Here is a 26,520-nt window from a genome sequence, read left to right as displayed (position 1 = left end):
TAGAGGAAAACATAGGAAGAATACTCTTTTTTTTTTTTTTTTTTTTTTTTTGCGGTACGCGGGCCTCTCACCGCTGCAGCCTCTCCCGTTGCGGAGCACAGGCTCCGGACGCGCAGGCTCAGCGGCCACGGCTCACGGGCCCAGCCACTCCGCGGCACGTGGGATCTTCCCAGACCGGGGCACGAACCCGCGTCCCCTGCATCGGCAGGCAGACTCTCAACCACTGCGCCACCAGGGAAGCCCGGAAGAATACTCTTGACATAAATCACAGCAAGATCTTTTTTGACCCACCATCTAGAGTAATGGAAATAAAACCTAAAATAAACAAATGGGACCTAATGAAATTTAAAAGCTTTTGCACTTATAGCAAAGGAAACTATAAACAAGACGAAAAGACAACCCTCAGAATGGGAGAAAATATTTGCAAACGAAACAACAGACAATGGATTAACCTCCAAAATATATAAAAGCTCATACAGCTCAATATGAAAAAAACAAACAACCCAATCAAAAAATGGACAGAAAACCAAAGTGGACATTTCTCCAAAGAAAACATATAGATGGCTAAGAGGCACATCATTAATTATTAGAGAAATGCAAATCAAAACTACAATAAGCTATCACCTCACACCAGTCAGAATGGCCATCATCAAAAAACCTATAAACAATAAATGCTGGAGACAGTGTGGAGAAAAGGGAACCCTCTTGTACCATTGGTGGGAATGCAAATTGATATAGCCACTATGGAGAACAGTATGGAGGTTCCTTAAAAAACTAAAAACAGAATTACCATATGACCCAGCAATCCTACTACTGGGCATATACCCAGAGAAAACCATAATTCAAAAAGACACATGCAGCCCAGTGTTCATTGCAGCACTATTTACAACAGCCAGGTGATGGAGCAACCTAAATGCCTGCTGACAGATGAATGGATAAAGAAGAAGTGGTGTATATATATATATATATATATATATATATATACACACACACAATGGAATATTAGCCATAAAAAGGAATGAAACTGGGTCATTTATAGAGACGTGGATGGACCTAGAGACTTTCATGCAGAGTGAAGTAAGTCAGAAAGAGAAAAAAAAAATATCATATACTAACGCATGTATGTAGAATCTAGAAAAATGGTACAGATGAACCGGTTTGCAAGGCAGAAATAAAGACACAGATGTAGAGAACAAATGTATTGGCAAAAGGGGGAAAGCCCAGGGTGGGGGTGTTGGTGGGGGTGTTGGTGGGATGAATTGGGAGATTGAGATTGACATATATACAGTAATATATATAAAATGGATGACTAATAAAACCTGCTGTATAAAAAAAATTAAATTTAATTAAAAAAAAACAAGTTCAACATAAGCAAAGTTGTTCTTTGTACAGGTTAATAAAACAGTTAAACCTCTCATGAGATGGATCAGGAAAATCTCATGAGATGGATCAGGAAAAACAAAAGAGAAGGCATATTGAAAACTAATCAGGAATGGATGAAGGGACATTATAGATATAGCAGAGATTAAAACAATAAGAGAACATTAAGAAAAATTTCATGCCAAAAAATGTGAAGATAAAGATGCAATGGCAAAACTCCTGGAAAATATCTAACAAACAAGCAAAACAAACCCCCAAACCAGACCTCAAATAGTTAAAGCAATTAAGGAAATGAAATATGTAGTTAAAAAAAAATTTCCCACAAAGAAAACAGCTGGTCCAGACTGTTTTACAGACACGTGGTTTCATGTGACGTATTATTCCAATCTCCTAAAAGCTCCTCCACAGAACTTGATGAAACATTCACCTACCTCATTCCATGAGGCTAGTATAACTGATGAAAACCTGAGGAGGGCATCCAAGAAAGAAAATTATAGGGCAGTCTCACTGGTGAATATATGTGGAGAAATCCAAACAAAAACAAACCAAATCCAGAAGTTTACAAAAAAAGATAATTATTTCCAAGCTCAGTTTATCCCAAGAATGCAACCAAGTAAAAAATAAATCAATAAAATTTTTTACATTAAAGTTTTCAGATTAAACCACTTTATAAAACATCAAAACTCATTGACGATAAAAAACCAAACCAAACAAAAAACCAAACCAAAAAAAATGTGGATAACTATAAGAGGATACTTTCTTAATCTGATAAAGAGCATTTACTAAAAAGCCTGTATCAAGCATCATTCTTATTCTTGAAACATGAGAAACATTCACTTTAACAAGCCACTTCTCTTCAGTTTTAAGTGGTAGTCATTTAGTTAGCATGTTAAGGGGAAAGAGAGAATACAAATCAATATATGAGTAAATATCATAAAGGGAGAAATCCTAAAGAATCTACAAACAAATGCTTGATATAGGAAAATTTAGCAAGGTGGCTGGATATAAGATCAATTACATTTTTTAATACAATAGCAATAAAGAGATTATATAGACACACACACACTCCCACATACTTATTTAATAACTGCAAAGAAAAATATGAAGTATCTAGCTAGGAATAGATTTTTTTAAAGACATATAAGACTTTTACATAGAAAAAATTTTATACTTGGTAAACAATCTCAACAACAGGAAAGGTATCATGCTTATGGGTATTATAGAAATACCAATTATCTTCAAGTTTATCTATAGATTCAATTTAACTCTAATTAAAATTTCAACAAGAGACAATCAATTGCCAAAAAGCGCCAAATTATGCCTAAAGATGAGTAAGGCCAAAAACTTTACTGTAACAGACACTAAAATTTATCATAAAGACAATGTGGTATGGGCACAGAAATGGGCAAACACACAAATGGAATACAATAGAGAGCAGAGAAACAGACCATGTCTATATGGCAATATAATACACAACAAAGGTGAATGGCAGTCACCAGAGAGAGGAAGCTTGGATTTCTTTAGTAAAATATGGGACAATCTGTTATCCATATTAAAAAAGAAAATCATATTGGAACCCCTACCTCACTACAAACATAAAAATAAATTCCAGATAGATTAATGACTTAAATGTGAAGGACAAAAACCTTAAACATTTTAGAGAGAAATAAAAGAAAGTATCTTTATAACCCTGAAGAAAGAGTTTTTAAATCAAAAGACAGAAGTACTAACCAAGAAGTAAAAGACTGATAAATTTGACATTTAAATTAAGAATGTCTGTGGGGCCTGGGTTCAGTCCCTGGTTGGGGAACTAAGATCCTACAAGCTGTGTGGCACAGCGCCACCCCCCCCCCGAAAAAAAACCAACCATGTCTATTAATCAAAACACAATGTTACCTAAAAATAGGTAAAGATATGCATGAATTAGGATTTCACAGAAGGGGAAATAGTGAGGAACAATAAACATATAGAATGGCACTTAAAGCATCAGAAACCAGACATATAAGGTAAGATCATAACAAGATACCAATTTACACCTACTGCATTAACCAGAGTTGATGTCTGAATAAGTGTTGGTGAAGAAGTGGACTGAAGGGTACTCCCATATACTATTGATATATCTATGCAAAAATTTTGGAAAATAGTTTGGATATTTCATTGACAGGAGGGTAAACTGCTGTACATTCACACAATATTATACAGCAACCAAAAAGAATGAACAAGCTGACAAATAGAGGAAGTTTAGAAATATCATGTTGAGTAAAACAAGCAAGTCTCAGAAACAGTATGATACCATTTGCCTGATCAAAACCAAGCAAAACTAAACAAGGTACTGTTTAGGGAAACATGTATATGTAACACACTTTTTAAAAATGCAAGAGAATGACAACTTTAAAATTCAGGATAGTGATTACCTCTAAACTAAGGCAGAAAGAATGGTATTAGAGAGGAGCACACATATAACTTCAATAGTATCAGTGTTCTTGTCCAGGAATAGCTAAATCCGGCCCATTGCCTGTTCTTGTAAATAAAGTTTTACTGGAACACATTCATTCATTTACAGATTAGCTATGATTACTTTTAAGCTACAACAGAATTAAGTTGGTACAAAAGAGACTGTCTGGGCCAAAAAGCCTAAAATATTTACTCTCTGGCCCTTTACAGCAAACCTTCATTAACCTCTGTGCTGGTTGTGCTGAATTCACAGGTTTTCACTTTACTATGACACTTCATAAGCCATAATCTTAACTGTATTTTTCTATATACATAAAATGTCATATTATTAAATACTTTTTGGAAAGACTTTCTCTAAACTGTACATTTTATTAACTGGGAAATTATAAGTGACCAGGACATAAATTGGATTTTTTAAAAATGTAAGTCAAATGTATGAAAATATAAACAACAAAAACCTGAAACTGTTAACAAGTATCTGGTTCTTAAGAACACAGAATAGCACTAACAAACCAATAAAACGCATACCTGAAAAGGTTAACAGGCTTAATATTTAATTTCTTGGTTAAATCTGACTGTATGGAAGATACATTATCCACCAAATAACTTTCCTTCCCTTTTAATATGTACTTTTCTTTCAAGATCCTAGCCTAAAAAAAAAACAAACAAAAAAAATCACATAACTAAATGTTTGCCTTCCTCTGCAAATGGAAAATCATTCACCAACCACAGAAACTTGGCCTTATTAAGGTACTTAATAAGATACTACATAACTAGAGGGTAACTGATTGCTATTAAAAATTTTTATCAAGTCTAAATAGCGGATCCTTACAGAGTTAGCAAATCCACAGCGCAAGGAAGTGGTGGAAGAAGATGCTGAATTACTTCCTCAGTAAGGAGATCACCACAGTGGGAAACAAAGCTCTTGACAGCTGAAAAATAGAACAGACTTTTACTTAGCAGAGTGTAATGAACCATGAAGAAAGCATTCAAGTATGGTAAAAGCATTTGTATTTTGTTACAGGAATAAAGAAATGTGCTAAAACCAAAAAAAATTCTTGAAACTCTAGTAAAATAAAAGGAAATTAGTGTCTTCTACCTCCAATCAAACTAAAAACAAAACTAAACAACAAAAAAACCCCAAACTTCCTAGAATTACTAAAAGAGACCAACAACCAAATTAACAAAATGTTGCTTTCCTGGGATTTTACTCAGCCCTTGAGCTCAGAAGTAGCAGCTTAGACCCTCAAGTTTGCCAGTTCTACACTAGTTCTAAGGAACCAGGCTGACTTTTAAGTCAGCATGTTAGGTTTTATAGATGTTACCTGAAACACACAAGTTTTTATAAGGAGTTATTTCATATGTAGAATAAGGTGAATATTTAAAAGTTAGATTCAGTTTCAAGGAAGCACTGATGTTGGTTTTGTTTGTTTATTCATGGCATTTTTACTCCTAAAAAAGATGGTTTTTAAGAAAACGTGCTTCAAAAAAAATCAGTGCTTCCATGTCTTTTCAGGGAATCCACAGCTCCTTAAGCTCAAATTTTCATGGTGGATGCTATTTTTTAATGGTCTATGTGTTGTAGAAGGGTATAACTTTCACATATAAAAAACTAAATGGAATCCATACTTAGTCAATGCTAATTAAATTCAACTCTAGAGGAATGAATGCCTACTTAACACAAAGCAATCTTAACATTTCTCAACTGATCGCATTATAATAAAACATGCATCCTAAGGATAAGGACATGTAAATTTGGTTTATATTACATCATACTTCTGTTATAATCACCAACTAATCAATTATGTTCAATAAAAATAATCCCCAGAAGCAGATTTTTTCCCCAAACTTAAATAAAACATACAAGTATATGAAAAAGCCAGAGGAAAAGGAGAGAAAAGACTAAACTCAACCTACCACAGAGAGCACCAGCTCGTCCTTCCAAGGTTACCTGCCATGTAAATGAGTCTCCTCGGCTCTTTTCTGTTTCTAGATCTTTCGGAGACACTGGAAAGACACACTTCCACAACAGAAGAACTCGAGCAAGGTGATGATTGACAAACGCAGGACCTGTAATTTATTCAACTTGTCACTTGTAAAAGAACCCAAAGTGGTTACTCTTTAAAACCCTTCCCTCTTAAAATAAACATATTTTAATTAACTACTGCTGGATTACTTTGTCCCTTTGGTTCCAATGAATGTACTACTGATCAATGACTATCTGAAGGCACTAGAGTAGAGAGGAAAAACAAGGAACTAACAGTAAAGTCTGGGCTCTGGTGTCCTCTCTTCTACTACTGCTGTGACCTCTTTGAGCCTCAATTTCTGTTAACCGTAAAATGAAGCCAGAAATACCTGCACTGTTTATCTCCAAAGGTTTGTCCAGATCCAAACAACAGAGTGTACTTTAAAGTAGCCTGAAAAACTAATGTACTACATAAATGCAAGGTACTATTGTTCGTAACAAATAACATTGTGTCCTGAAAGTAATTCTTTTTTTTAAATTTTTAAAAATTTTTGGCTGTGCTGGGTCTTCGTTGCTGTGCACGGGCTTTCTCTAGTAGCGGCGAGCAGGGGCTACTCTTCGTTGCAGTGCGTGGGCTTCTCATTACAGTGGCTTCTCTTGTTGCGGAGCATGGGCTCTAGGCACGCAGGCTTCAGTAGTTGTGGCCCGCGGGCTCAGTAGTTGTGGCTCACGGGCTCTAGAGTACAGGCTCAGTAGTCGTGGCACACGGGCTTAGTTGCTCTGCAGCATGTGGGAAAGTTCCATTTAGACATATTACATCTGATTTTTGGCCTGGAACAAAGTTGCTATCAAAAATTCTAACTTTTGATAGCAACTTTGTTCCAGGCCAAAAATCAGATGTGATACATCTAGATGGAACTTTTTTTTTTAATATTTCAAAGCAACATTTAAGAACTGAATACACAAACCCAGTAATGAAAGGCAATGTATTGTACAATGATAGCTTTTTATAGTTGTCCTTTGGTGGTTCTAGGACTGCCCCCCCCACCACCAGATACCAAAATCCAAGGATACTTAAGTCCCTTATATAAAGTGGCGCAGTACAATCTGTCCTCTATATCCGTGGATTTGGAACCCATGGATACAGAGAGCTAACTGTAAGTATTTGATAGCGTGCAGCGTTATCAGTTAAGAAAACAGAACTACGACATATAAAAACCCAAACGTACAGCTTCTCTCCCTAAGTAATATTCTTTAAAATTCTGGGGTTCTCTTAAAATTCTCCTGTAAGTACTCCCTACTTCTTATTCCCATGTTTTGCTAACTGCATGCTTTTCTTCTGCAGTATGGCAGCACAGCATAGAACTGTACTGGGCTCTGAAGGAGACCACCTAGGTTAACATCCTGACTCCATCCACTTACTAGCTGTTTAAACTTGGATAAGTCACTTAATCTTTTTGTGCCTCAATTTTCTACCTATAAATGGGGATAACAACAGTATTTACCTCATGTGACAGTTTCTGAGGTTTATATGAGTTTATATAGAACAGTGCTCCACCCATGATAAGCATTTATATATCTGACATTATGTAGTTATCATTTAAAACTTGTCTTATTTGCATATGAAGAGGTGAGAGCATAATGGCAAAATGAAAGGGCAACAGCAAGTCAATCATTATTTTTTTTAAGCATGCAATTTAGTACATTAACAAAATAATTTCTTCATTTTTCTCCTGACTTGCTTTTTAGGAAGAGGCCCTAGACTAATCCCTACAGCAAAATAAACCTAATTCACTCCTTGCTCACTACTTTCTTTGATGAAGTAGTACTAAAAACATCCTAGAATTGGGATAAAATAAGGAAATTGGAGTAAGGCAATTAAGAATAAGTGACTGTAAGAGGTTTCACATGCACACACAGGCATACTCATATAATGAAAATTCTGAATGCAAAAATTTAGTCAGATACCAAAAATCAAAGTAAGGATGAAGTCACTGGAAATACCCACGGTTGACAAAAGTTCCATAAATATTTGCCATTGTACCCTTAAGATACCTCTCTAACTCAGGAGTGAACAGTGTAGCATCACTTCCCAGAGAGGTAACAAGATAATTTATTTCAGAAACATATGTAAACTAAGTTACTAAAAATGTCTGTAGTAATTACAAAGTTAAAAAAATAAATAAGAGTAAGTTCATTCACACCAAGAATAATGTTGGATCTAACAAAAACCAAACACACATTGTAGATACCTGCAAGTGAATCAAAGGTGTTGCATGTGGCATCAGATAAATTGGGAAGTATAGCAAAAAGGGGTTAAAAAAGTTGGCGTTCACATTTGAGGAGTGGACTTAAATGTGGTCTATATGAGTTTACATTAGTTCAGAACAGTGAATCTGTTAAAAATAATAATGAAAATTGTAAATGGTGAAGGAAATGCTGAAAATGCAAAACAGGTGTTAAAACTGCCAGGCAAAAATTAATAAAGCACTCAGACCGTCATCTAAATCCCATTTCCCACAAAATATAATCAGAGCTCCTTGGAGAACTGACTGGTTGCAAGCTGAGGCAGAAATTATTATTTTTTAAAAAATACATATACATAATGTTAATCACAGTTAAATATATACAACTATGCCAATCTCCTAGGTGCCTTCTGACCTGGGTCCTCTCTGATCCCCTCTCCCTAAAATCCCACTCCTTGGAAGTAAGTCATTTTTAGAATTTTGTATCTAACTGCCCCTCATTCTAAGGCAGAAATTATGATGTAAAAGCTGGGACATCTTGTCATGCCCCAAATAAAGATGTTATCAAAGAACACTAGGTTCATATGAACCAACTACTAGGGGCTCCCAATGACTAAAGATGAAACAATTTGAAGATCAAAGAATAATGACTGCAGTGTTGTTGGTGGGAATGTAAATTGATACAGTCACTATGGAGAACAGTATGGAGGGTCCTCAAAAAACTAAACATAGAACTGCTATACAACCCCGCAATCCTACTACTGGGCATATACCCTGAGAAAACCATAATTCAAAAACACACATGCAGCCCAGTGTTCATACAATAGCCAGGACATGGAAACAACCTAAGTGTCCATCGACAGATGAATGGATAAAGAAGATGTGGCACATATATACAATGGAATATTACTCAGCCACAGAAAGAAACGAAATTGAGTTATTTGTAGTGAGATGGATTGACCTACAGTCTGTCATACAGAGTGAAGTAAGTCAGAAAGAGAAAGTATGCTAACACAGGGGCAGGACAGGAATAAAGATGCAAACATAGAGAATGGACTTGAGGACACGGGTAGGGGGAAGGGTAAGCTGGGACGAAGTGAGAGAGTAGCACTGACATATACACACTACTAAATGTAAAATAGATAGCTAGTGGGAAGCAGCCGGATAGCACAGGGAGATCAGCTCTATGCTCTGTGACCACCTAGAGGGGTGGGAGGGAGACAGAAGAAGGAGGGGATATGGGGATATATGTATATGTATAGCTGATTCACTTTGTTATACAGCAGAAACTAACATAACATTGTAAAGCAATTATACTCCAATAAAGATGTCAAAAAAAAATAATGACTGCATTCAACTGAAACATATAAGAATCTATGAGTTTATAAAGATATCTAAAAGCAAAACCTCACTGATACTCTTTGAAAATTACTAGCAACCAGTAACACATTCTAAAAATTGATAATAAAGTGAAAGAATCATGCATTAAGAAAAAAGAAAAGCCCAAGAAAACAGCAATTAAATAAAACATCAACTTAATTTTTATTCCTTTTTGGTATGTTGAATATGAATGTGCATTAAAACATGATGTACTAATCTCTTTTATAAAAGAGAAAGGATCTCTTGTAGTCTTCTTCCAATGGGATTACCCTGTTTTGAAAGCTTTTGTTCATTAAAATATTGCCATTTATTAAGTAGTTTATATTCCCCTTTAATTAACCAAGAATATCAATACAGCAGGCATGAAACACCTAGCCAAAAGCAAATAAAATCTTGACCACATTATTCCCATCACATTGTGAAATCAAGATCTATGCCAGGGGCCAACAAACATTTTCTATTAAGGCCCATGCGGTAAACATTTTTGGCTTTGAAAGCCATGCTGTCTCTATTGCAATTACTTAATTCTGCCACTGCAGTGCCTAAAGGCTATAGACAATATGTAAACAAATGATTATAGTTGTACTCTAATAAAAAGTTTATTTATGCACACTGAAAACTGACTTTCATATATTTCTCATGTATCACAAAATATCCTTTTTCTTTTTAAACCATTGAAAACATAAAAACCATTCTTAGCTCACAGGCTGTATAAAACAGGTGGCAAGCCAGCTTTTGCCCATAGGTTGAACTCAGATCTAGTCCAATAAATCTCTTTAATCATCTCAAAAACATTACTTAAAGTGGCTCTTCATTTATGATTGTTTACTTTAATTAAGCTCCTTTTAGATCCAATTACTTCAGAGGTGTCAAAATGATTTATTGGTGAAATCCATCTAGCTTTATATCCTAGCAATAAACCACACAACTATACAAAGAGATTTAAAGTATAGCTTTAATAAAGTAATAGAGTTTTAAAGTTACAGGATGTAAATATAATAGTCATGATCATAAAATAATTACTGATTTTTAATAAATATAATTTAAACATTCCTTATCCCCATCAATGTAACTACCTTATTAGTGTCACCAATACTCAGAACAATTACAGAATTGGATTCATGGGCTATCGTATGTTCTCTTGCCTATCTCCTTATATATTGTAGAAAATTTTTTTTCTGAAGATAGATGGGAATGATTTTGGGAAAAGCCAGATTCATTCAGAGTTAAGTGTGAAAGTTGATCAAATTGGCTTATCCTACTTAAGGCTCATAAATTGGTCTTGAAGAGAATTTCAAATAAGGACATCTGAAAACATTCTGAGGATTGGAGTAAATAAGTATATGGCTTCCTAAGGTGACTGCTAGGAGAAAAACGTTTATGTGGATATTTAAATTCTGGTATATTTTAAGTTAGTCTTGTCAAATCATATATTAGAATATTTATGCTCAGAAAACACCAAGCAGTCTGCAGTTATGTAAACCCTCCACAAGACTTACCTAAGGTCATCAGGGCAGCAATCAACAACCATCCAGCTTGTGTGCGCTGAGCTGAAAGGCGACTGTTTTGAGCAGCAGAACACAGCAAATCCTCTGCTAATGTCATAATAATCTATTGACGTATAGAAGAACAAGGTAAAAAAAAAAAAAAGTATATCAGTTTATAGGTTACTGGACAAACGACAGCAACTAATTATAACAATCTCTTGAAAAATTAACTCTTACATATAATAAATGTCCATGATAAAAGACTGTCATTCACGTAGACTATACCACAGGACAATGTCGTATGTGAAACTAAAAAAAGTAACTTTTCAAGGATAAATTATAGGTTGTATAATAGGTATACAATAGGTATATTAGGTTGTACACAGCAACCCTATAATTCTTTGTGGAGTATATGTGACAACATTGTACAACCGTTCAAGTTTCGCTGTATAAAATTTGAACTTACTTTTAATTTTAAGCCACCATCTCCACAGATCTGTAATTACCAGAGGAAGTTTCATTACAGGACTCTCTCCTTTTAAAACTATGCATACTACTTTGATACCTGAGTGGCTGATAATAGTCTTTCCCAAGGCAATATACTATATAACCACAGTTAAAAGTACTCAATAATCGCACAATGAAGTAGCTTCACAGTAAAGGGGGATTAATTAAAATGTTATATTTTATAAGTCTAAGAAATAGACAGTTCTAAAACAACACAGAGGAAAAACTAGATATTTCACCTTTATGGATAATGCATGCTTATAGATTGAAAATGCCGACAGGCATCTAACATGTCTAAGAAAACATCTCTGTAACCAATCACTTCTAGAAGAGCAGCAAATATTGTGAGTTGGCACATACCTTTTCGAAAGAGGAAGACTAGCATATTTTTAAACAACCAACCAACGTACTACTAACTTAGGACTACTTGCAGCTACTACTTGTCCCCCACCCTTTAAAAAGGGTGGGGACAAAACAAACCAAGCCTGTCTGCCTGAATTAATAAGATCTGAGGATATTAAATTTAATTAACATACACAATGGCAATTCTTTGATTAGCAAGATATGATGTGTTAGTTTAGAATATAACTAAAATAATAAATTTAGTTGAATAACATCACCTCCTGAAGTTGCCGATCACCTTATCCCAAAGGCATTGGCAATATTCAAGATAATTTAAGAATTTTTGAAGTAACGGTGTATTTGTCTGCAAAGCCTAAACTGCAGAGAATATACCATAATATTCATTAAAAATAACGTGGAGGGACAAGAAAAAGGAAAGGAACAATAGTGATTTTTTAAAAAATTCTTATGTGTGTGAGGCCCAGATTATGAGGGCTTTTCACTGTCAAACAATATTCTCTGACAACTGACAATTTGTATTCAAAAAGAAACAAAATTCCCACACCATGCTTTGCCTATTTTGTGTTTTACATCTGATTAACAAAACTTCTTTAGTTCTCTTTACAATTCTTTGTACATTAAAACTGGGTTATTTACTTTCTAGGTTCTGTATCGTTTATCTTTCTGAAAGTGCTACACTCAAAAGCCATTATTTTTCAGTAGCAAAGCAATTTGTCATCATTATGAGCTCCTGGTGTTTTATATATTTACTATGTTTCTATCCATTGTTATCATTATTTTTTTGGATGCACACATTATCCCATCTTTGGTCAGGGGAGAGTCTAAAGTTATCTCCTGCATCCTTCTAAAATGAACAGAGTCTCTGATGACTTCCTTGTTTTCTGGCATGACAAGATATTCCAGGCTTATACTGTGCATTTCCTGCCCCAGATCTAGGACCAGCCATTCCTCCAACGGGCCCTAATTCCTTTTAGGTTGGAAATGGTATTTAGGGCCATAACCTGGGCACTAGGGGTGTTCCCTGCTACTGGGTTGCCATTGCTTTTATGTCTGGACAGAGTGAAAGGAAATTAAAAGCTCATACTAATATTTTCAATTTAAATTTAGCATATGGGCCTTTTCCTTAATTTTCTTTTTTTTTTTTTTTTACTTAATTTTCTTGATTCTACAAAGGTAGCTATTTTTTTTCATATGGAAAATCTTGGTTCCTAACAACATTCATTATCTACTTCATCTTACGAGGTATGTAAACTAATTCCAGAATAATACCACCAAGAATACCACTAACTATAAAATTATTAAATGAAGTTTAAGATTTCTTTTGAAGCTCTATTTGTCCTTTACAATGCAATTTTAAAATGTACTTCTATGGCAGAGCTGAATATATGGAAGAAAAAAAAAAGCCTTCAGGAACAAAATCTATTAATAACTGGAGCTATTTCTAACAAAAAGCAGAGAAAGCAACTCCTCTTTAAGTGTAGATACGAAATTTTTAACCATCCCTTCGTTTTTCACAGTAATTACGTTGATGATACTTAACACTTAAGTAGTAGTATAGCTGACAGCTCAGAAATTTGTCCTGCATGGTTCTTTACTGGGTGATACACAAGAAGACAATGATTTTTTTTTTTTTTTTTTTTTGTGGTACGCGGGCCTCTCACTGTCGTGGCCTCTCCCGTTGCGGAGCACAGGCTCTGGACGCGCAGGCTCAGCGGCCATGGCTCACGGGCCCAGCTGCTCTGTGGCATGTGGGATCTTCCCGGACTGGGGCACGAACCCGTGTCCCCTGCATCGGCAGGCGGATTCTCAACCACTGCGCCACCAGGGAAGCCCGACAATGACGTTTTTAAGAAAAACTTGAAATGTCACTATCATATGCGAAGAATGAAATCATTACCTTGCCCTTTCCATGAGGAATTCCTAAAGGACAATGTTTCACTGCTCCCAGCAGAGCTGCCACTGCAGAACTAAAACCAGTCACTGCTTCAGGTGAAGACTTAAGCACAGTAAGCCTTTCAAGGCAACGGTCTAAGAGAGGTGTTAGGTAGGAAGGTAGTGCCACAGCAATGCAGTGTAGACACCAGGCAGCTGCTAGTCGAACAGAAATGCTAGGATGAAGAGTAACTGAAATGACATTGTCAAGGACGCCTAGAAGGACAGAATAAACAAATGACGACTCAGCTACACAGATAAAACTCAGTCATCAAACAGTCAAAAGAGTAAGCAACCACACAGATATGAAATATATTATCTTTATCAAAAGCCAAATCAGAATTTAAAAAATTAAGTGATACATAATTATTTTTTTTGTGTGCCCAAGAGTTACTTCTACCAATATATCTCATGAAAATTGGCTTAAATTAAGTCAAAAGACAAAGGAAATTTTTATTTCCTAAATAAGCCAATGTTCTGCTTACTTTATCTTGAGATCATTAATTTGGTACTAGGAATTAAAAATTATCAATATAAAAACAATTATCAATAAATAACAAAAACATCTTGAGAAGAAATGTCACATCTTGCTTCATTCTCCTTTTCTTTTAAATCCTTTCTGGCACATTTCTCTACATAATCAGTATTCTCCCTATGTACCATATTTCTCTTAACCTGAGGACAAAATGTTGAAGAAAACCAAGGCTTCACTAAATTCTCAGTGGGCTACTAAGCCACTATGCAGACAGTGAAGTGCCACTACCAGTAAGGAAAAAAAGTCTACATTTGCTATAATTCAACATATACCTTCATCAAAACATGTTAACAGTTCATGTCGACTGCTACTTAAACAATATATGCCCTAGGATAAATAGCTTACAAACCAAATATAATGTAAGCTTCAGTCAGCAGGAATTGTGTAGCACAAAGGACAAAAGCCATTAAAGATGATTTTAAAAAGTAATTAAATAAGCCAGTCACAAAAGGCCAAATGCTGTATGGATTCCATTTATATTAAATCTTGTCCAGAATAGGCAAGTTCATAGAGACAGAAAATAGATTAGTGGTTATCAGGGCCGGGGGGAGGGGAAATGGGAAATGACTGCTAATGGGTGTAGGACTTCTTGGGGTGACGAAAACATTCTGCAATTAGATAGTGGTAGAGTTTACACAACTCTGTGAGTATACCAAAACCACTGAATTGTATACTTTAAAAGGGTGAACTTTATGGTATGTGAATTATCTCTCAGAGTGATTAAATAATTTTCAAAAGAGAGAAAGAAAAGAGAATGCCTGAAAAGACCTTTAAGGAAGTAAATTACTTGTACCATACAGAAACTAATACTTTCACTGCAGATGAGAGATACGAGTTCAGGTTTACTTCTCCATTTTCCTGTGTTTATCTTAAATATCTCCAGAAAGGGGGTTGGAGATAGAGAGAGACCTAGAGAACAATCTTTAGTTACAAAAGCAAAAGAAAAAAAACGAAAACAAAAAAATATACCTTTAAAAATCTTTTATATATTTCATAAAACAACTCCAATAAATCTACAGTGGAATCTATAATAAATGAGCTATATGAAGGAGCTTTTCTTCCTTGGAGAAAAGTTGTCTAAAGTAGAAGTAAAAACAAAGTATTCAGACTAGTCACAAACAACAGATACCTGCACTTGAATCCTGTAGCAAAGGTGCAGCTGTGGTGCCGAGACTGTGTATGAGATTTCCAAGTTCTTGTAAAGCACATACCAACATATGCTGGCTAGCTGCTACATCTGCGGAGCCAAGCCGGGTTTCCAGATTACCGTCACTCATTACAGCATCTGATAGAAGTATAAGAATTAACTAGGCATCAGTGTTTTATTAAAATTTATTACAGAGGGTAGGTATTAGGAGCAGAAACATATGAAGGTAAAAATTAATACCTCCGCTCGATATATGTGAAACCCTTGAGGCAGTAACTAAAATACTAAAATGGGGACTTGCATCTATAGGGAAAGAATTAAACTAATATAGCCAATTTATTTCAAGCAACCTGATCAGAGATGCCTTATTACTCTTTTAGCAAGTGGCACTGAAAGTGAGAACTCCAATTTTATCAATACTCAAGATAAGCAGAGTAGACTTAGGACAGTACAAGAACTGAGATGAACTAATTGTTTCAAAGACAATGTATCTTAACTTCTATAGGAAGATTATGAATTCTGAGGAACTACTATCCACCAGCCTTTAAGATCAGTACATATATATATATAATAGTTCTTATCAAGTTAGATAATTTATGTCTCATTTATATATAGACTGCTTTACTCTGAAACAACTGACCTGTATTATAAAAGTGTGTTTTGGGTATTAATATAATTATATACCAGTCCAGCTTTTCCAAAAGGACAAGTCCTTTAGCACCGTTAAAACAGATTATCTTAGAAGATCCATACCCATAACTTTCTTTAACTTGCAGATAGCCTGGCAAATATCCTTGGCAGCAGCAATTTGAGCCTTTTCTCCAAGAAGACCTCCAACAGTAGCGCGAAGGATAAATGAAACACAACGGCGACTGCATACAGAATCAATCTGAGTTTGGGTGGCCTTAGGGTGTGACTGTGAAACCAGGCTTAGGGTATGAGAAAGAAAGGCAGCAAAATTTTTCTCTAGCCATGCTCCTCCTAGTGTTGAAACAAACACCACGTAAGCCTAAAAAAGAAAGGAGTTTTATCTTCAAAATGAAATAATTTCAATTCTATATTAATGTTTTCTCTTCCATGAAATATGCAGAATTTATTAACATTTCTTTTTAGTCTTTCCTCATTTATATAGCCACTTTAGCTATATAAATGTGGTACTATTTTTTTTGTTTGTTAAGCCAAAATTGAAGTACGCAGTCTTTCAAATGAAGTTTCATTTATGCTGCCTGATTTATTTTGGTCAGACTACAAAGTTTCAGGATAGCCAGCATAACTAGCTAATAAGTTAAATGTGCCTGTGACTTCTCCAAACAAAGCATTCAAACTCTTTAACATTCTGTTTGTTTGGTTTTTTCTTCAATTTTTTGGCCACACACTGAGCAGCATGCAGGATCTTAGTTCCCCAAACAGGGATCGAACCCATGCCCCCTACAGTGGAAGCCCAGAGACTTAACCACTGGACCACCAGGAAAGTCCCTAAGGTCCTTAACATTCTGAACAAGAAAACCCAAATCAAACATATGAACATAGTGTAAGAATGGACTATGGTCTAATACCATAACTCTAAGGGAATTCAGTTCTAGAAACCAGAAAAGAAAGTTTATGGTGACGAATCACTGCTCTTTATTTTCATGAATGTTAATGGTTTGGCTTGCTCCAGCGATACAGACAGTAGTTTTCTTATGTAATCTGTTTTCTAAAAATACACAGTTTACAATTATACTGGGACGCCTTATATTTTCATGAAATCTAATATCATACAATATAAAATAATGAGGATATATATGTGAATTTAAGAAAATACATGTTTGCTTTGAAACACAATGGCATTTAGAACACAAGATAGCTCAAGGAAAGAATGCGAAGACCTCTATATTGCCTTATTCTAAGACCCTCTTCCCAAGGTTTAGCTTTTTAAGTTTTGTTTAGGACCAAGAATTTAAGCACTTAAGTAGATTACATGCTGTAATCTTTATTTTGAAGTAGAAACCATATAAAACAGAAATATAATATTGCCCATGCCAAATATTATGTACCTAAAAGCTTAAATCTGAACTGTATAAGCATACATAAACACAATGGAAAACATGTTAAACCACAAGACACATGGAAGCCCAAGGCTTAGAAACAAACAAAAAAATGTTGTTTATGTTTCAAAGGAAATAAACAATAGTCTCCCATCATTACAAACTGAAAACACATTGTGGGTAATAGACTATTTAGTTGGCTTTGTACAAATAAGGTTCTTACTTGTAATCTAGTTTTTTATAAAGCGTCTTGGCCTCATCCCATCTATTTCTAAACATGAGAGCATAAGCGATGACCTTGCACAGTATCACTTCCACCTGGAGTCAGATACTAAAACTTTCACTATTGGCCAGTGAGAATTACATTTAGATACTGATTTGTGATTCTAACCTGAGTAACTCCAACTCGGACATCCCTACTGACTGAACTGGTTCCTTTCAGCATATCTCCACTGGCTCGAAGAAATCCTGAACTCCCACGCAGAAACCCTGTTCCTAGTAATTCCAGAACTTCCTCCAGCGATACTCTGCGAACACTTTGACGTGAGGCTGCTATAACAAAGAACAAAACAAAACATGTGATTCTATTTTACAGACTAATTTTAATGCATGATCTTGGTTTGCATGATCTTGAACAGTATGTTAACAGAAACAAAAATAAACTAAAAATCCAAACAAAAGGCAAAATTTACAGGACATTACACACACTAAAACATAAAGTCACACAAGGGTTCAGAGGTCAAATCATAATGGACTCTGACGTATCATGTCAATGACATCTTAAAGTCTATGCCACTTGAGATTATGACCTACTGCTCTCTTGTCCTCAAGTTAAACAAGGGAAAACATAAATAAACGGCCCTAGTTCTCCATGAGTGAAAATGCTACATAACACTTTGAAAATTCTTTTGAAATACTAAAAAGGCCAAAATCACAATTATATCTTTCTAAATGTTCTACAACTCTTAATGAAACTTACATAAAGTAACCACCATGGCCTATTTTTAAAAAACTGTCAACTGCAAGTAAAACTTTTATTATATCCTCAGTCTCTGAAGAAACCAAAGCTAAATATTACTAAAACTGCCTGGTCAACCCTTAGGCTGAAATAATTAAGAGCTTAGTTAGGCATAATGTTTTAAATTTGTCTTCAGTTTGACACAGTTGAGTTTCTCCCTGTGAATATCTAGGGAATAACATCTTCTTTAAAAAAAGAACCCATTTTCGCCCTTTCATTCTTCTGAAAAGTGATGGTCACAAGCTCTGATCCTCATTACTGACTTAAGTCATAAATAGTGGAAAAATAAACTTCTGTTAATCCAAGTCATGAATAAAAAATATACTCCTCAGCCTGAAGATGAAACAGATAAAAATCTATATTGGCACATGGAAGAGGGAACATAAGTGAATAGTACAAAATCCATGCTCTCACGGATCATAAATTCTAAAGGAGAGACAACAATAAACATAACAAAGGACTAAGGATATAGTATGTTAGACAGTGACTAAAAGCCATGCAAAAAATAAAGCAGGTATCTTTTATGTGTAGTGAGTTCAGCGGAGGGCTCTGGTAGGAGACGGACCAGAGTGTAAGGATGGCACAAGAGCAGAAGATATGACCTTGTCGATCATTAAATACGGAGGTGAGTAAAGTGAGGTGCCAGTGGAGAACCTTGAGCAAAGGAGTGATAAAATCTGTCACTTGGCTTCTGTGCTGAGAGAAGACTGTAGAGGGGCAAAGGTAGAAGTAGAGAAAACCATTAGGAGCAATTAGTAATTCAAGCAAGAGGGGATGGTGGCTTAGATCAAGGTAGATACGATAGGAATCGGGGTACACATACTTACATATTTTTAAAATTTTTTACTAGAAAAAATTTCAAAATTACAAAAAAGCTGCAAGAATAGTAAAATAAACTCCCATGTACCCTTCACCTAGACTCCATATCTTCCTTTTCACTTTCTCATTTTTGAAGAGTACATATATGGCTAGTTGTAGTTATAGAAAAGCCCTCAATTTGAGTTTTTCCTCAAGAGAACTACATTAAGTAATGCTGTAAGCCTTCTCAATGCATAATGTCAAAAAGAAATGTCAGGCTTGGTGTCAATCTGTCCCTACATTGGCGATATTATCTTTGAACACCTGAATAAGGTGTCTGCCAGTCGTGTCCACTGTAAAATATTTTTCCATTTGTAATCACTATGCCACCTCTGTGGTGATACTTTTTTTAAAAAAATAAATTTATTTATTTATTTATTTTGGGCTGCGTTGGGTCTTCATTGCTGTGCGCACGCTTTCTCTAGTTGCAGCAAGCAGGGGCTACTCTTTGTTATGGTGCACATGCTTCTCACTGCAGTGGCTTCTCTTGTTGTGGAGCACGGGCTCTAGGTACGTGGGCTTCAGTAGTTGTGGCTTGTGGGCTCTAGAGTGCAGGCTCAGTAGTTGTGGCACATAGGCTTAGTTGCTCCCCGGCCTGTGGGATCTTCCCGGACCAGGGCTCGAACCCGGGTCCTCTGCATTGGCAGGAGGATTCTTAACCACTGTGCCACCAGGAAAGCCCTCCTTTTTTCTTTAACAGGTTATAATCCATTTCTATAATTATTAATTCTAATACTGTCCTGGATTTGACGAGCTTTTCTTCAGAAAGCTGGCCAGTGGAAGCTCCTCACTTTCTGGCACAAGACGCTCCTGGTTCATCCTCAGACTTTCCTTGCCCCGACCCCATGAGCCACTTCTCCAAGGAGTCCCAACTGTAGATATGTCTTAATATTGTTAGGGAGAATAATTATTGAGTGTGAGAGAGAAGATTCAAGGGTGACTTTACAAACTGCGGTTTGAACAACTGCAGGGACAGAGCTGACATCAACTTAGATTAGCAAGACTGCGAATGCAAGGAGAGCAGGTATGTGTACATGGGGGGAGGGGAGATCAAGCATTCACTTAGGACAAGTTAATTTGAAACATCAAATAGACATCCAAACAGAGATGTCAAATGGGCAGCTAGATATGAGAGTTCAGTGTCCAGGAGAGAAGTGTGGGCTAAAGACATAAATCCAGGAATCCCTGATATATAGATGGTATTTAAGCCATGAGATTGGGTAAGATCATCTAGAGTGAGCCTACGTAAAGAGCAGAATACCAAGGACTAGGTGATGGGTCTCTCCTCTGAGAAGACAAGAAATCATCAAAGACTAAACAGAAACTTCTAGAGAGAAAGAAAGAAAAGCAAAGGAGCGTGAGGTCCTAAAAGGCAAGGAAAAAAGGATGAGGAAGACGATCAACTGAGTTAAGTGTTGCTGAAGGGTTAAGTAAGACAACTGAGAACTGCCCACTGCCTTAGCACGGCTAAATATTAGAATGAAAGTGCCAAAGGGCAGGGGCTTTTAATCTGTTTTGTTCAATCACTCAAAACAGATCGTGGCCCTGTATAAACCCCCAACAAATGCTGTTTATTTATCGAATAACTGATGAACGTGGAGGTCACTGATGCCCTTAACAAAAATAGTTTTCAGGAGTTAACTGGGGCTTCCCTGGTAGCAAGGTGCTTAAGAATCCGCCTGCCAATGCAGGAGACATGGGTTCAAGCCCTGGTCCGGGAAGATCCCACATGCCATGGAGCAACTAAGCCCATGTGCCACAACTACTGAGCCAGCCCTCTAGAGCTACTCTGCCACAACTACTGAAGCCCGCGTGCCTAGAGCCCATGCTCCACAACCAGAGAAGCCACCACAATGAGAAGCCTGTGCACCGCAACAAAGAGTAGCCGCCACTCGCCTCAACTAGAGAAAGCCCACGCACAGCAAAGAAGACCGAACGCAGCCAGAAATAAATAAATAAATAAAATTTATATATAAAAAAAGAGTTAACTGGGGGAAAATCTTAACTGAAGTGTGTTTGAAAGAAAATAAAGACTAAAAACAGAGTATCAAGAACTCCTCTGAGGAACTCTGCTGCAAAGGGAAGAGAAATGGGGCTCCAGCTGGCTGGGGAAGTAAAATACAAGAAAAAAAATTTTTTTTTTGAGAGGGGGAAAAAGCGCATATTTTTATAGGGAATAATCCAAAAGAGAAGGAAAAGTTGATGTAGGAGAGGGGAGACTTCCTAGAGCTATGTCTTCGAGCAGGTGAGAGGATGAGCTCTAATACATATTGAACATATGGCTTTAATAGAAGATGAGATAATTCATCTTAGTAACAGTGGAGAAGTCAGAGTATATGGGTATAGATGCTGGAAGGTGGTAGATTTAGTAGGGGAGCCTATGGAAGATAGGCCGTCAAATGAAAGTAACATGTTAGAAGATAAAGCTATAAAATAGTCAATTAGGAAAGTGGGACAGTGAATGGACGAGGGAAATATAGTACGACTTGAGGTTCATGATCAAGAAGTAACTTTAAAAGATTCCATAAATCCTTGGCAACTTATGCCAATGTTAGGAAAATGTCATACTCAATCCCTGATTTTTAAATGCCTTGGTAAAATATACCACTTATTAGAAGTCTGCTGATTTTACTAGGAAAATCATTTCAGTTCTGTACCTCATAATCTTCGAATATTGTGGTCAAATGTACAAACCTCCACTGTATTTCTTTTCCAAATTATTAAGCACTATGTTGCTAACTATTAGTCTCCTACTTAAAAAAAAACCTATTATGAATGACATCTAGATCACTTTTTAGTTGTATGAAAATAACTTAATTATAACACAAGCCTAGAACTTACAGATACAAGATTATAGAATTCCTAACAAAAGATTAGGCCAAAGATTTTTTATTGTGGGTGAAGCTGGTTCTTCACTTTGCTTAGTCTGATTGCAAAAATGCTGTTATTAGTTTAGTGCTACTCTAGGAGGATATACATTTAAATATTATTCACATTTTTTACGCAATTCTGTATTTTGCTTGTTTTTACTGCAACTGTGTACTAGTGCTAATGATATATTTATGGAAACGAGCAATTCACATTTTCAAGAGGGTTTGATTAAACATTTCTTCTAATTTCAATCTCTTAGATGGCTTAAGATTTAACCTCTTAAATGCCCTGAACAACTCTGAATTACAAGATTAGAAGAATCAAAACCTAAAAAAAAATTTTAAACTTGTGGGTCTCAACTGGAGAATGAAGGGACTATATAGTTGTTAATGCTTCCTAGGTGATTCTGATATACTGTACTCACTGTCCTCTCTCAGCTCTGGTTGAGAAACACTGGCTTAGAAGAAGCCAGAACACTTCTTAATGTCACAATAAACAATTTCTAGAGCAATGATTCTAAAAGTTTAATGTGCATACAAATTATCTGGGGATCTTGTTAAAATGAGAATTTGACTTAGTAAGTTGGGTGGCATCTGGGTTTCTGCATTTCTTACAAGCTCCCAGGTGATGCTAGTACTATCGGTTCGCAGATATTGAAGAGCAAGGTTCTACAGAACAATCACATTTTCATTAGCATGAGACTGTTATTCTTTGAAGACAGAATAATAAAGCAAGTTTTTAATTATTCACCAATATTTTATATACACTATAGATTAAACCCAGGCAAACCCTTTTGTTTTCAAAAATACTCCATCCTTGCTCACTGCCTAGGAGTGTATAAATAGGGAATAAACACAAACACAAATTGTCCAAATACAGTAAATTTCAAGTATCTGCTGTCTGGAATTATTTACATCATTGCTCCCTTATACCAATCTAGAAGATGGCAAGCCAAATGTATGTAATCAGATGCATGCTGCTTAAAAAAAAATTTTTCGTGAATTAGATCATATCTCTTATTGGATAACACTCCACAATTCCCTTAAAGAAAAAAAAAGCCATGGTGTAGAGGAAGACAATGACTGAATAAAATACATTTATTTAAGAGTTCTTTTAATTTTTTCCTCAAACTTTCACTGATTTGTTTTAAAATGAAATCTCAGGACTTACAGACATGTTTCCATACTAAAATTTATATGATATTCTGCCTCTTTTCAAAAGTAATAATGGGTAGCAGTAATGCTACATATGTTTGTTTAAATCAACTGGGAAAAAATTATAGAAGACATTATGAAAATAATTACATGAATTTACCTGCTCCTGGATGTTTAAAAATTATAGCTTTGGCCAACACTGTGCCTAGTAGCTTTGAAACTGAAATCCGCACATCATAATTGGAGCCTTCAAAGGATTTAAAACATAGTGTGGCCACGCTGTCCAGGTCTGTACTCCACATAAAGATGGCCTCATTCTGAAGTTCAAGGAGACACTATTCAATCGGGAAAAAAAGAAATTAATGAAAAACAAAATATAAATGTCAGGTTCAGATCTATATAAGTTGCAGAACCTATCAAGATCTAGCAAAAATAATACACAAATCCAAAGTCTCTAAATAATGATTGTAGGGACAACAGGTGAATACTTACTAAAAAGTCATAAAAATTATACTATACAAAGCAATGTGTCCACAAAGGGTAGGAGAAAGACCCATTTCTAATTCAGTGGGCTATGAAAAATGTCTATAGAACCTATCTGTTGGCTATGAGCAATTCTGAGAATAATTCCAACATAAACACTTTACTATCTAACCAACTATGTTAAGAAAGCATGATAAAAACAAAAACAAATCATTTTCAAACAACATAAACCGTACATGTAAATTTTACACAATTATAGAGAGGAAGCACAGTGGAATGGAAGGAATACTTAGAGTCTGGTAACTTGAACTTCCCACTTCTAACAATGTGCTGCTAACCACTTTAAGAACCCTGGGAAATTCACATAACTCTCAGGGCCTCAGTTTCCTCATATGTTAAAATGTGATAGTCCTATCTGAATACCAAGGTTGCAGCTCTAAGATCAGGTAGCTGTTACTAGTGTTTTCACTGGGATAAACTGATTTAGTTGTCTTTATATTAATTTTTAGAAATTCTACTCATTAGACTATTTTACCTTTGCAGCAGCACAACGAACGGCCATGGATCTATCTGTTAAGCAGGATCTAGCAGCTTTATAAACATCCCTGTGGCAAGGTGTAGCAGCAGCTCCCAGCCCACTCAATATGTTTTGCAGACTCAGCATGATCTCATATCGACCTTGCGACTATCAAAGAGGAAAAAAATTTAAAGAACAGGAAAAAAAATTAGCTGTGAAAAACAGTATTAAGCATTGAAATTTATCTCATATTAGAGAAATACTCAGATTTTTGTACACACTAACCAACCTGACATCAAGACATGAATAATTGCTATTTCTTAGAGTGTTTACTATTTTTAAAGTGTTACTTGTATATATTACACTTCAACATAATACAAATTTCATAGGGTTGATGTGCAGACTAAATTAAATTATATGGGAAGCGCCAGGCATAAGGCTTGCATGTTGTCAAGCACTCAATAAATGGTTGCTATAAATGAGGTAACATGGTAAGAGTGTATGGTCTGCCACCTACTAGCTATATGTCTTTGGGCAAATCTGTTTATCTTAAAGATAAAAAAATGATTGTTGTGAGAATCAAACGAGTTACTACATGTGAAGTGCTTAGAACAGTGCCTGACACACAGTAAATGCTCAAGTTGAGTTCATAGCTATTGATATTTTATCATTTATTGGTTCGAGTATTTTAACTCAGAGGTTAAAAGTCTGGTTTTAGATTTTAAAGACCTGGGTTTGAATCTTGGCTCTGAACCTTAGTAGCTGTGTGACTTTAAGTTCTTCTTACTTATTACTTCATCTATAAAATGAAGATAAGGGACCTCGTCAGTGGTCCAGTGGTTAAGACTCTGCGCTTCCACTGAAGGGGGCATGGGTTCGATGCCTGGTCGGGGAACCAAGATCCTACATACTGCACAGCGTGGCCAAAAAAAAGAAATGAAAAAATGAAACGAGGATAAGATGAACTCCACTGTGCCAGTGTGAGAAGTAAACAAGCCCCTGTGGGGAAATCATTCACCACAGTGCCTGGACTTAGTAAACACTCAAGAAATAGTAGCTGCTTATATTATGATGTTTTACTAATGTTCCAAATGCTTTCTATGTCTCAGGAAGTTAAGGCCACTATAGGTAAGTTAAAGTTGGAGAAAGGTCAAGTATTTTCATAGTAATGTTATTAATTTATTTTTGTTCAAAGGAGCAGGATAGTAATTATAGGTAGACATTAACAAAATGAGTCCTAACGGGAAACTTAACTTTCTTTTACGCCAATTTCAAATGCTACTTATCACTACTAGTGTGTATCAAAGGTGGAAATCCCTTTTGACATCTCCAAAACGTTGTGGTACTGAATCAACTAAATCATAAAGGTAAAAAGTGGAGGAGCAATAAAGTACTTGGCAATAACTTTAAATTTTCCTTTTTAAAAAAATATTAATTTATTTGGTAGCACCAGGTCTTAGCTGTGGCAGGCAGGCTCCTTAGTTGTGATCCACGAACCCTTAGTTGCGGCATGCATGTGGGATCTAGTTCTCTGACCAGGGATCGAACACAGGCCCCCTGCATTGGGAACATGGAATCTTATCCACTGTGCCACCAGGGAAGTCCCTAACTTAAAATTTTCTGAAACCTATAGAGTAATCCTCTGTTAACCGTGAGGCCTAAAAAGTATAGCTTAATCAATGGAGTTAAGAGAAAAAAAAAAAGTTTAAAGTGGCCATACCTCAGTAAATAAAAGTTCTTACAGACACATCCTTTTAAATAAAACCAGATTTATGGATGTTAACAACCTCTCCTCCTGGTTTGCTGTTAATCTCCACATAACTGAGAATTTTCCAGCCTTCCTGCCGTTATTGGCACCTAGTTTCATATCACTGCGGGTGGGAAAGATACTTCATGCGATTTCAGTCTTCTTAAACTTGCCCAGACTTGTTTGGGACCTAATATGTGATCTACCCCAGTGAATGCTCTGTGCCCTAGAAGAGAGGTATGTTTTGCTGCTGTTGGGTGGAATGATCAGGTTACATCCATTAGGTCCAACTGGTCTAATGTGTAGTTCACTCCAAGGTTTCCATGTTGATTTCTGTCTGGGTGATCTGTCCATTGATGAACGGGTGGGGGAACTGCAGTCCCCACTATGATTGTATTGCTGTGTATTTCTCTCTTTAGGTCTGTCAATATTTGCTTTATAATTTAGA

At 36.0% G+C, this 26,520-nt stretch overlaps 1 protein-coding gene across 4 annotated transcripts in view; it reads right to left on the bottom strand.

Moving 5' to 3' along the window:
• The window catches only part of HEATR5A (HEAT repeat containing 5A), a 114,842-nt gene that overhangs the window by 62,585 nt on the left and 25,737 nt on the right, over positions 1 to 26,520 (bottom strand). For all 4 annotated transcript variants that reach the window (XM_059057206.2, XM_059057204.2, XM_059057205.2 and 1 more), the window contains exons 5-13: positions 24,344 to 24,493; positions 23,486 to 23,660; positions 17,816 to 17,976; positions 16,151 to 16,406; positions 15,380 to 15,535; positions 13,681 to 13,931; positions 10,926 to 11,037; positions 5,752 to 5,904; positions 4,667 to 4,766 (exon numbers count right to left, since the gene is read on the bottom strand). In XM_059057206.2, the coding sequence (XP_058913189.1) occupies positions 4,667 to 4,766; positions 5,752 to 5,904; positions 10,926 to 11,037; positions 13,681 to 13,931; positions 15,380 to 15,535; positions 16,151 to 16,406; positions 17,816 to 17,976; positions 23,486 to 23,660; positions 24,344 to 24,493 (1,514 nt within the window). The remainder of the gene's footprint in view (positions 1 to 4,666; positions 4,767 to 5,751; positions 5,905 to 10,925; positions 11,038 to 13,680; positions 13,932 to 15,379; positions 15,536 to 16,150; positions 16,407 to 17,815; positions 17,977 to 23,485; positions 23,661 to 24,343; positions 24,494 to 26,520) is intronic.

Source organism: Kogia breviceps, chromosome 3 (genome assembly GCF_026419965.1).
Source record: "Kogia breviceps isolate mKogBre1 chromosome 3, mKogBre1 haplotype 1, whole genome shotgun sequence".
Classification (NCBI taxonomy): Eukaryota; Metazoa; Chordata; class Mammalia; order Artiodactyla; family Physeteridae; genus Kogia; species Kogia breviceps.
This window is presented reverse-complemented; position numbering and strand designations above follow the sequence as displayed.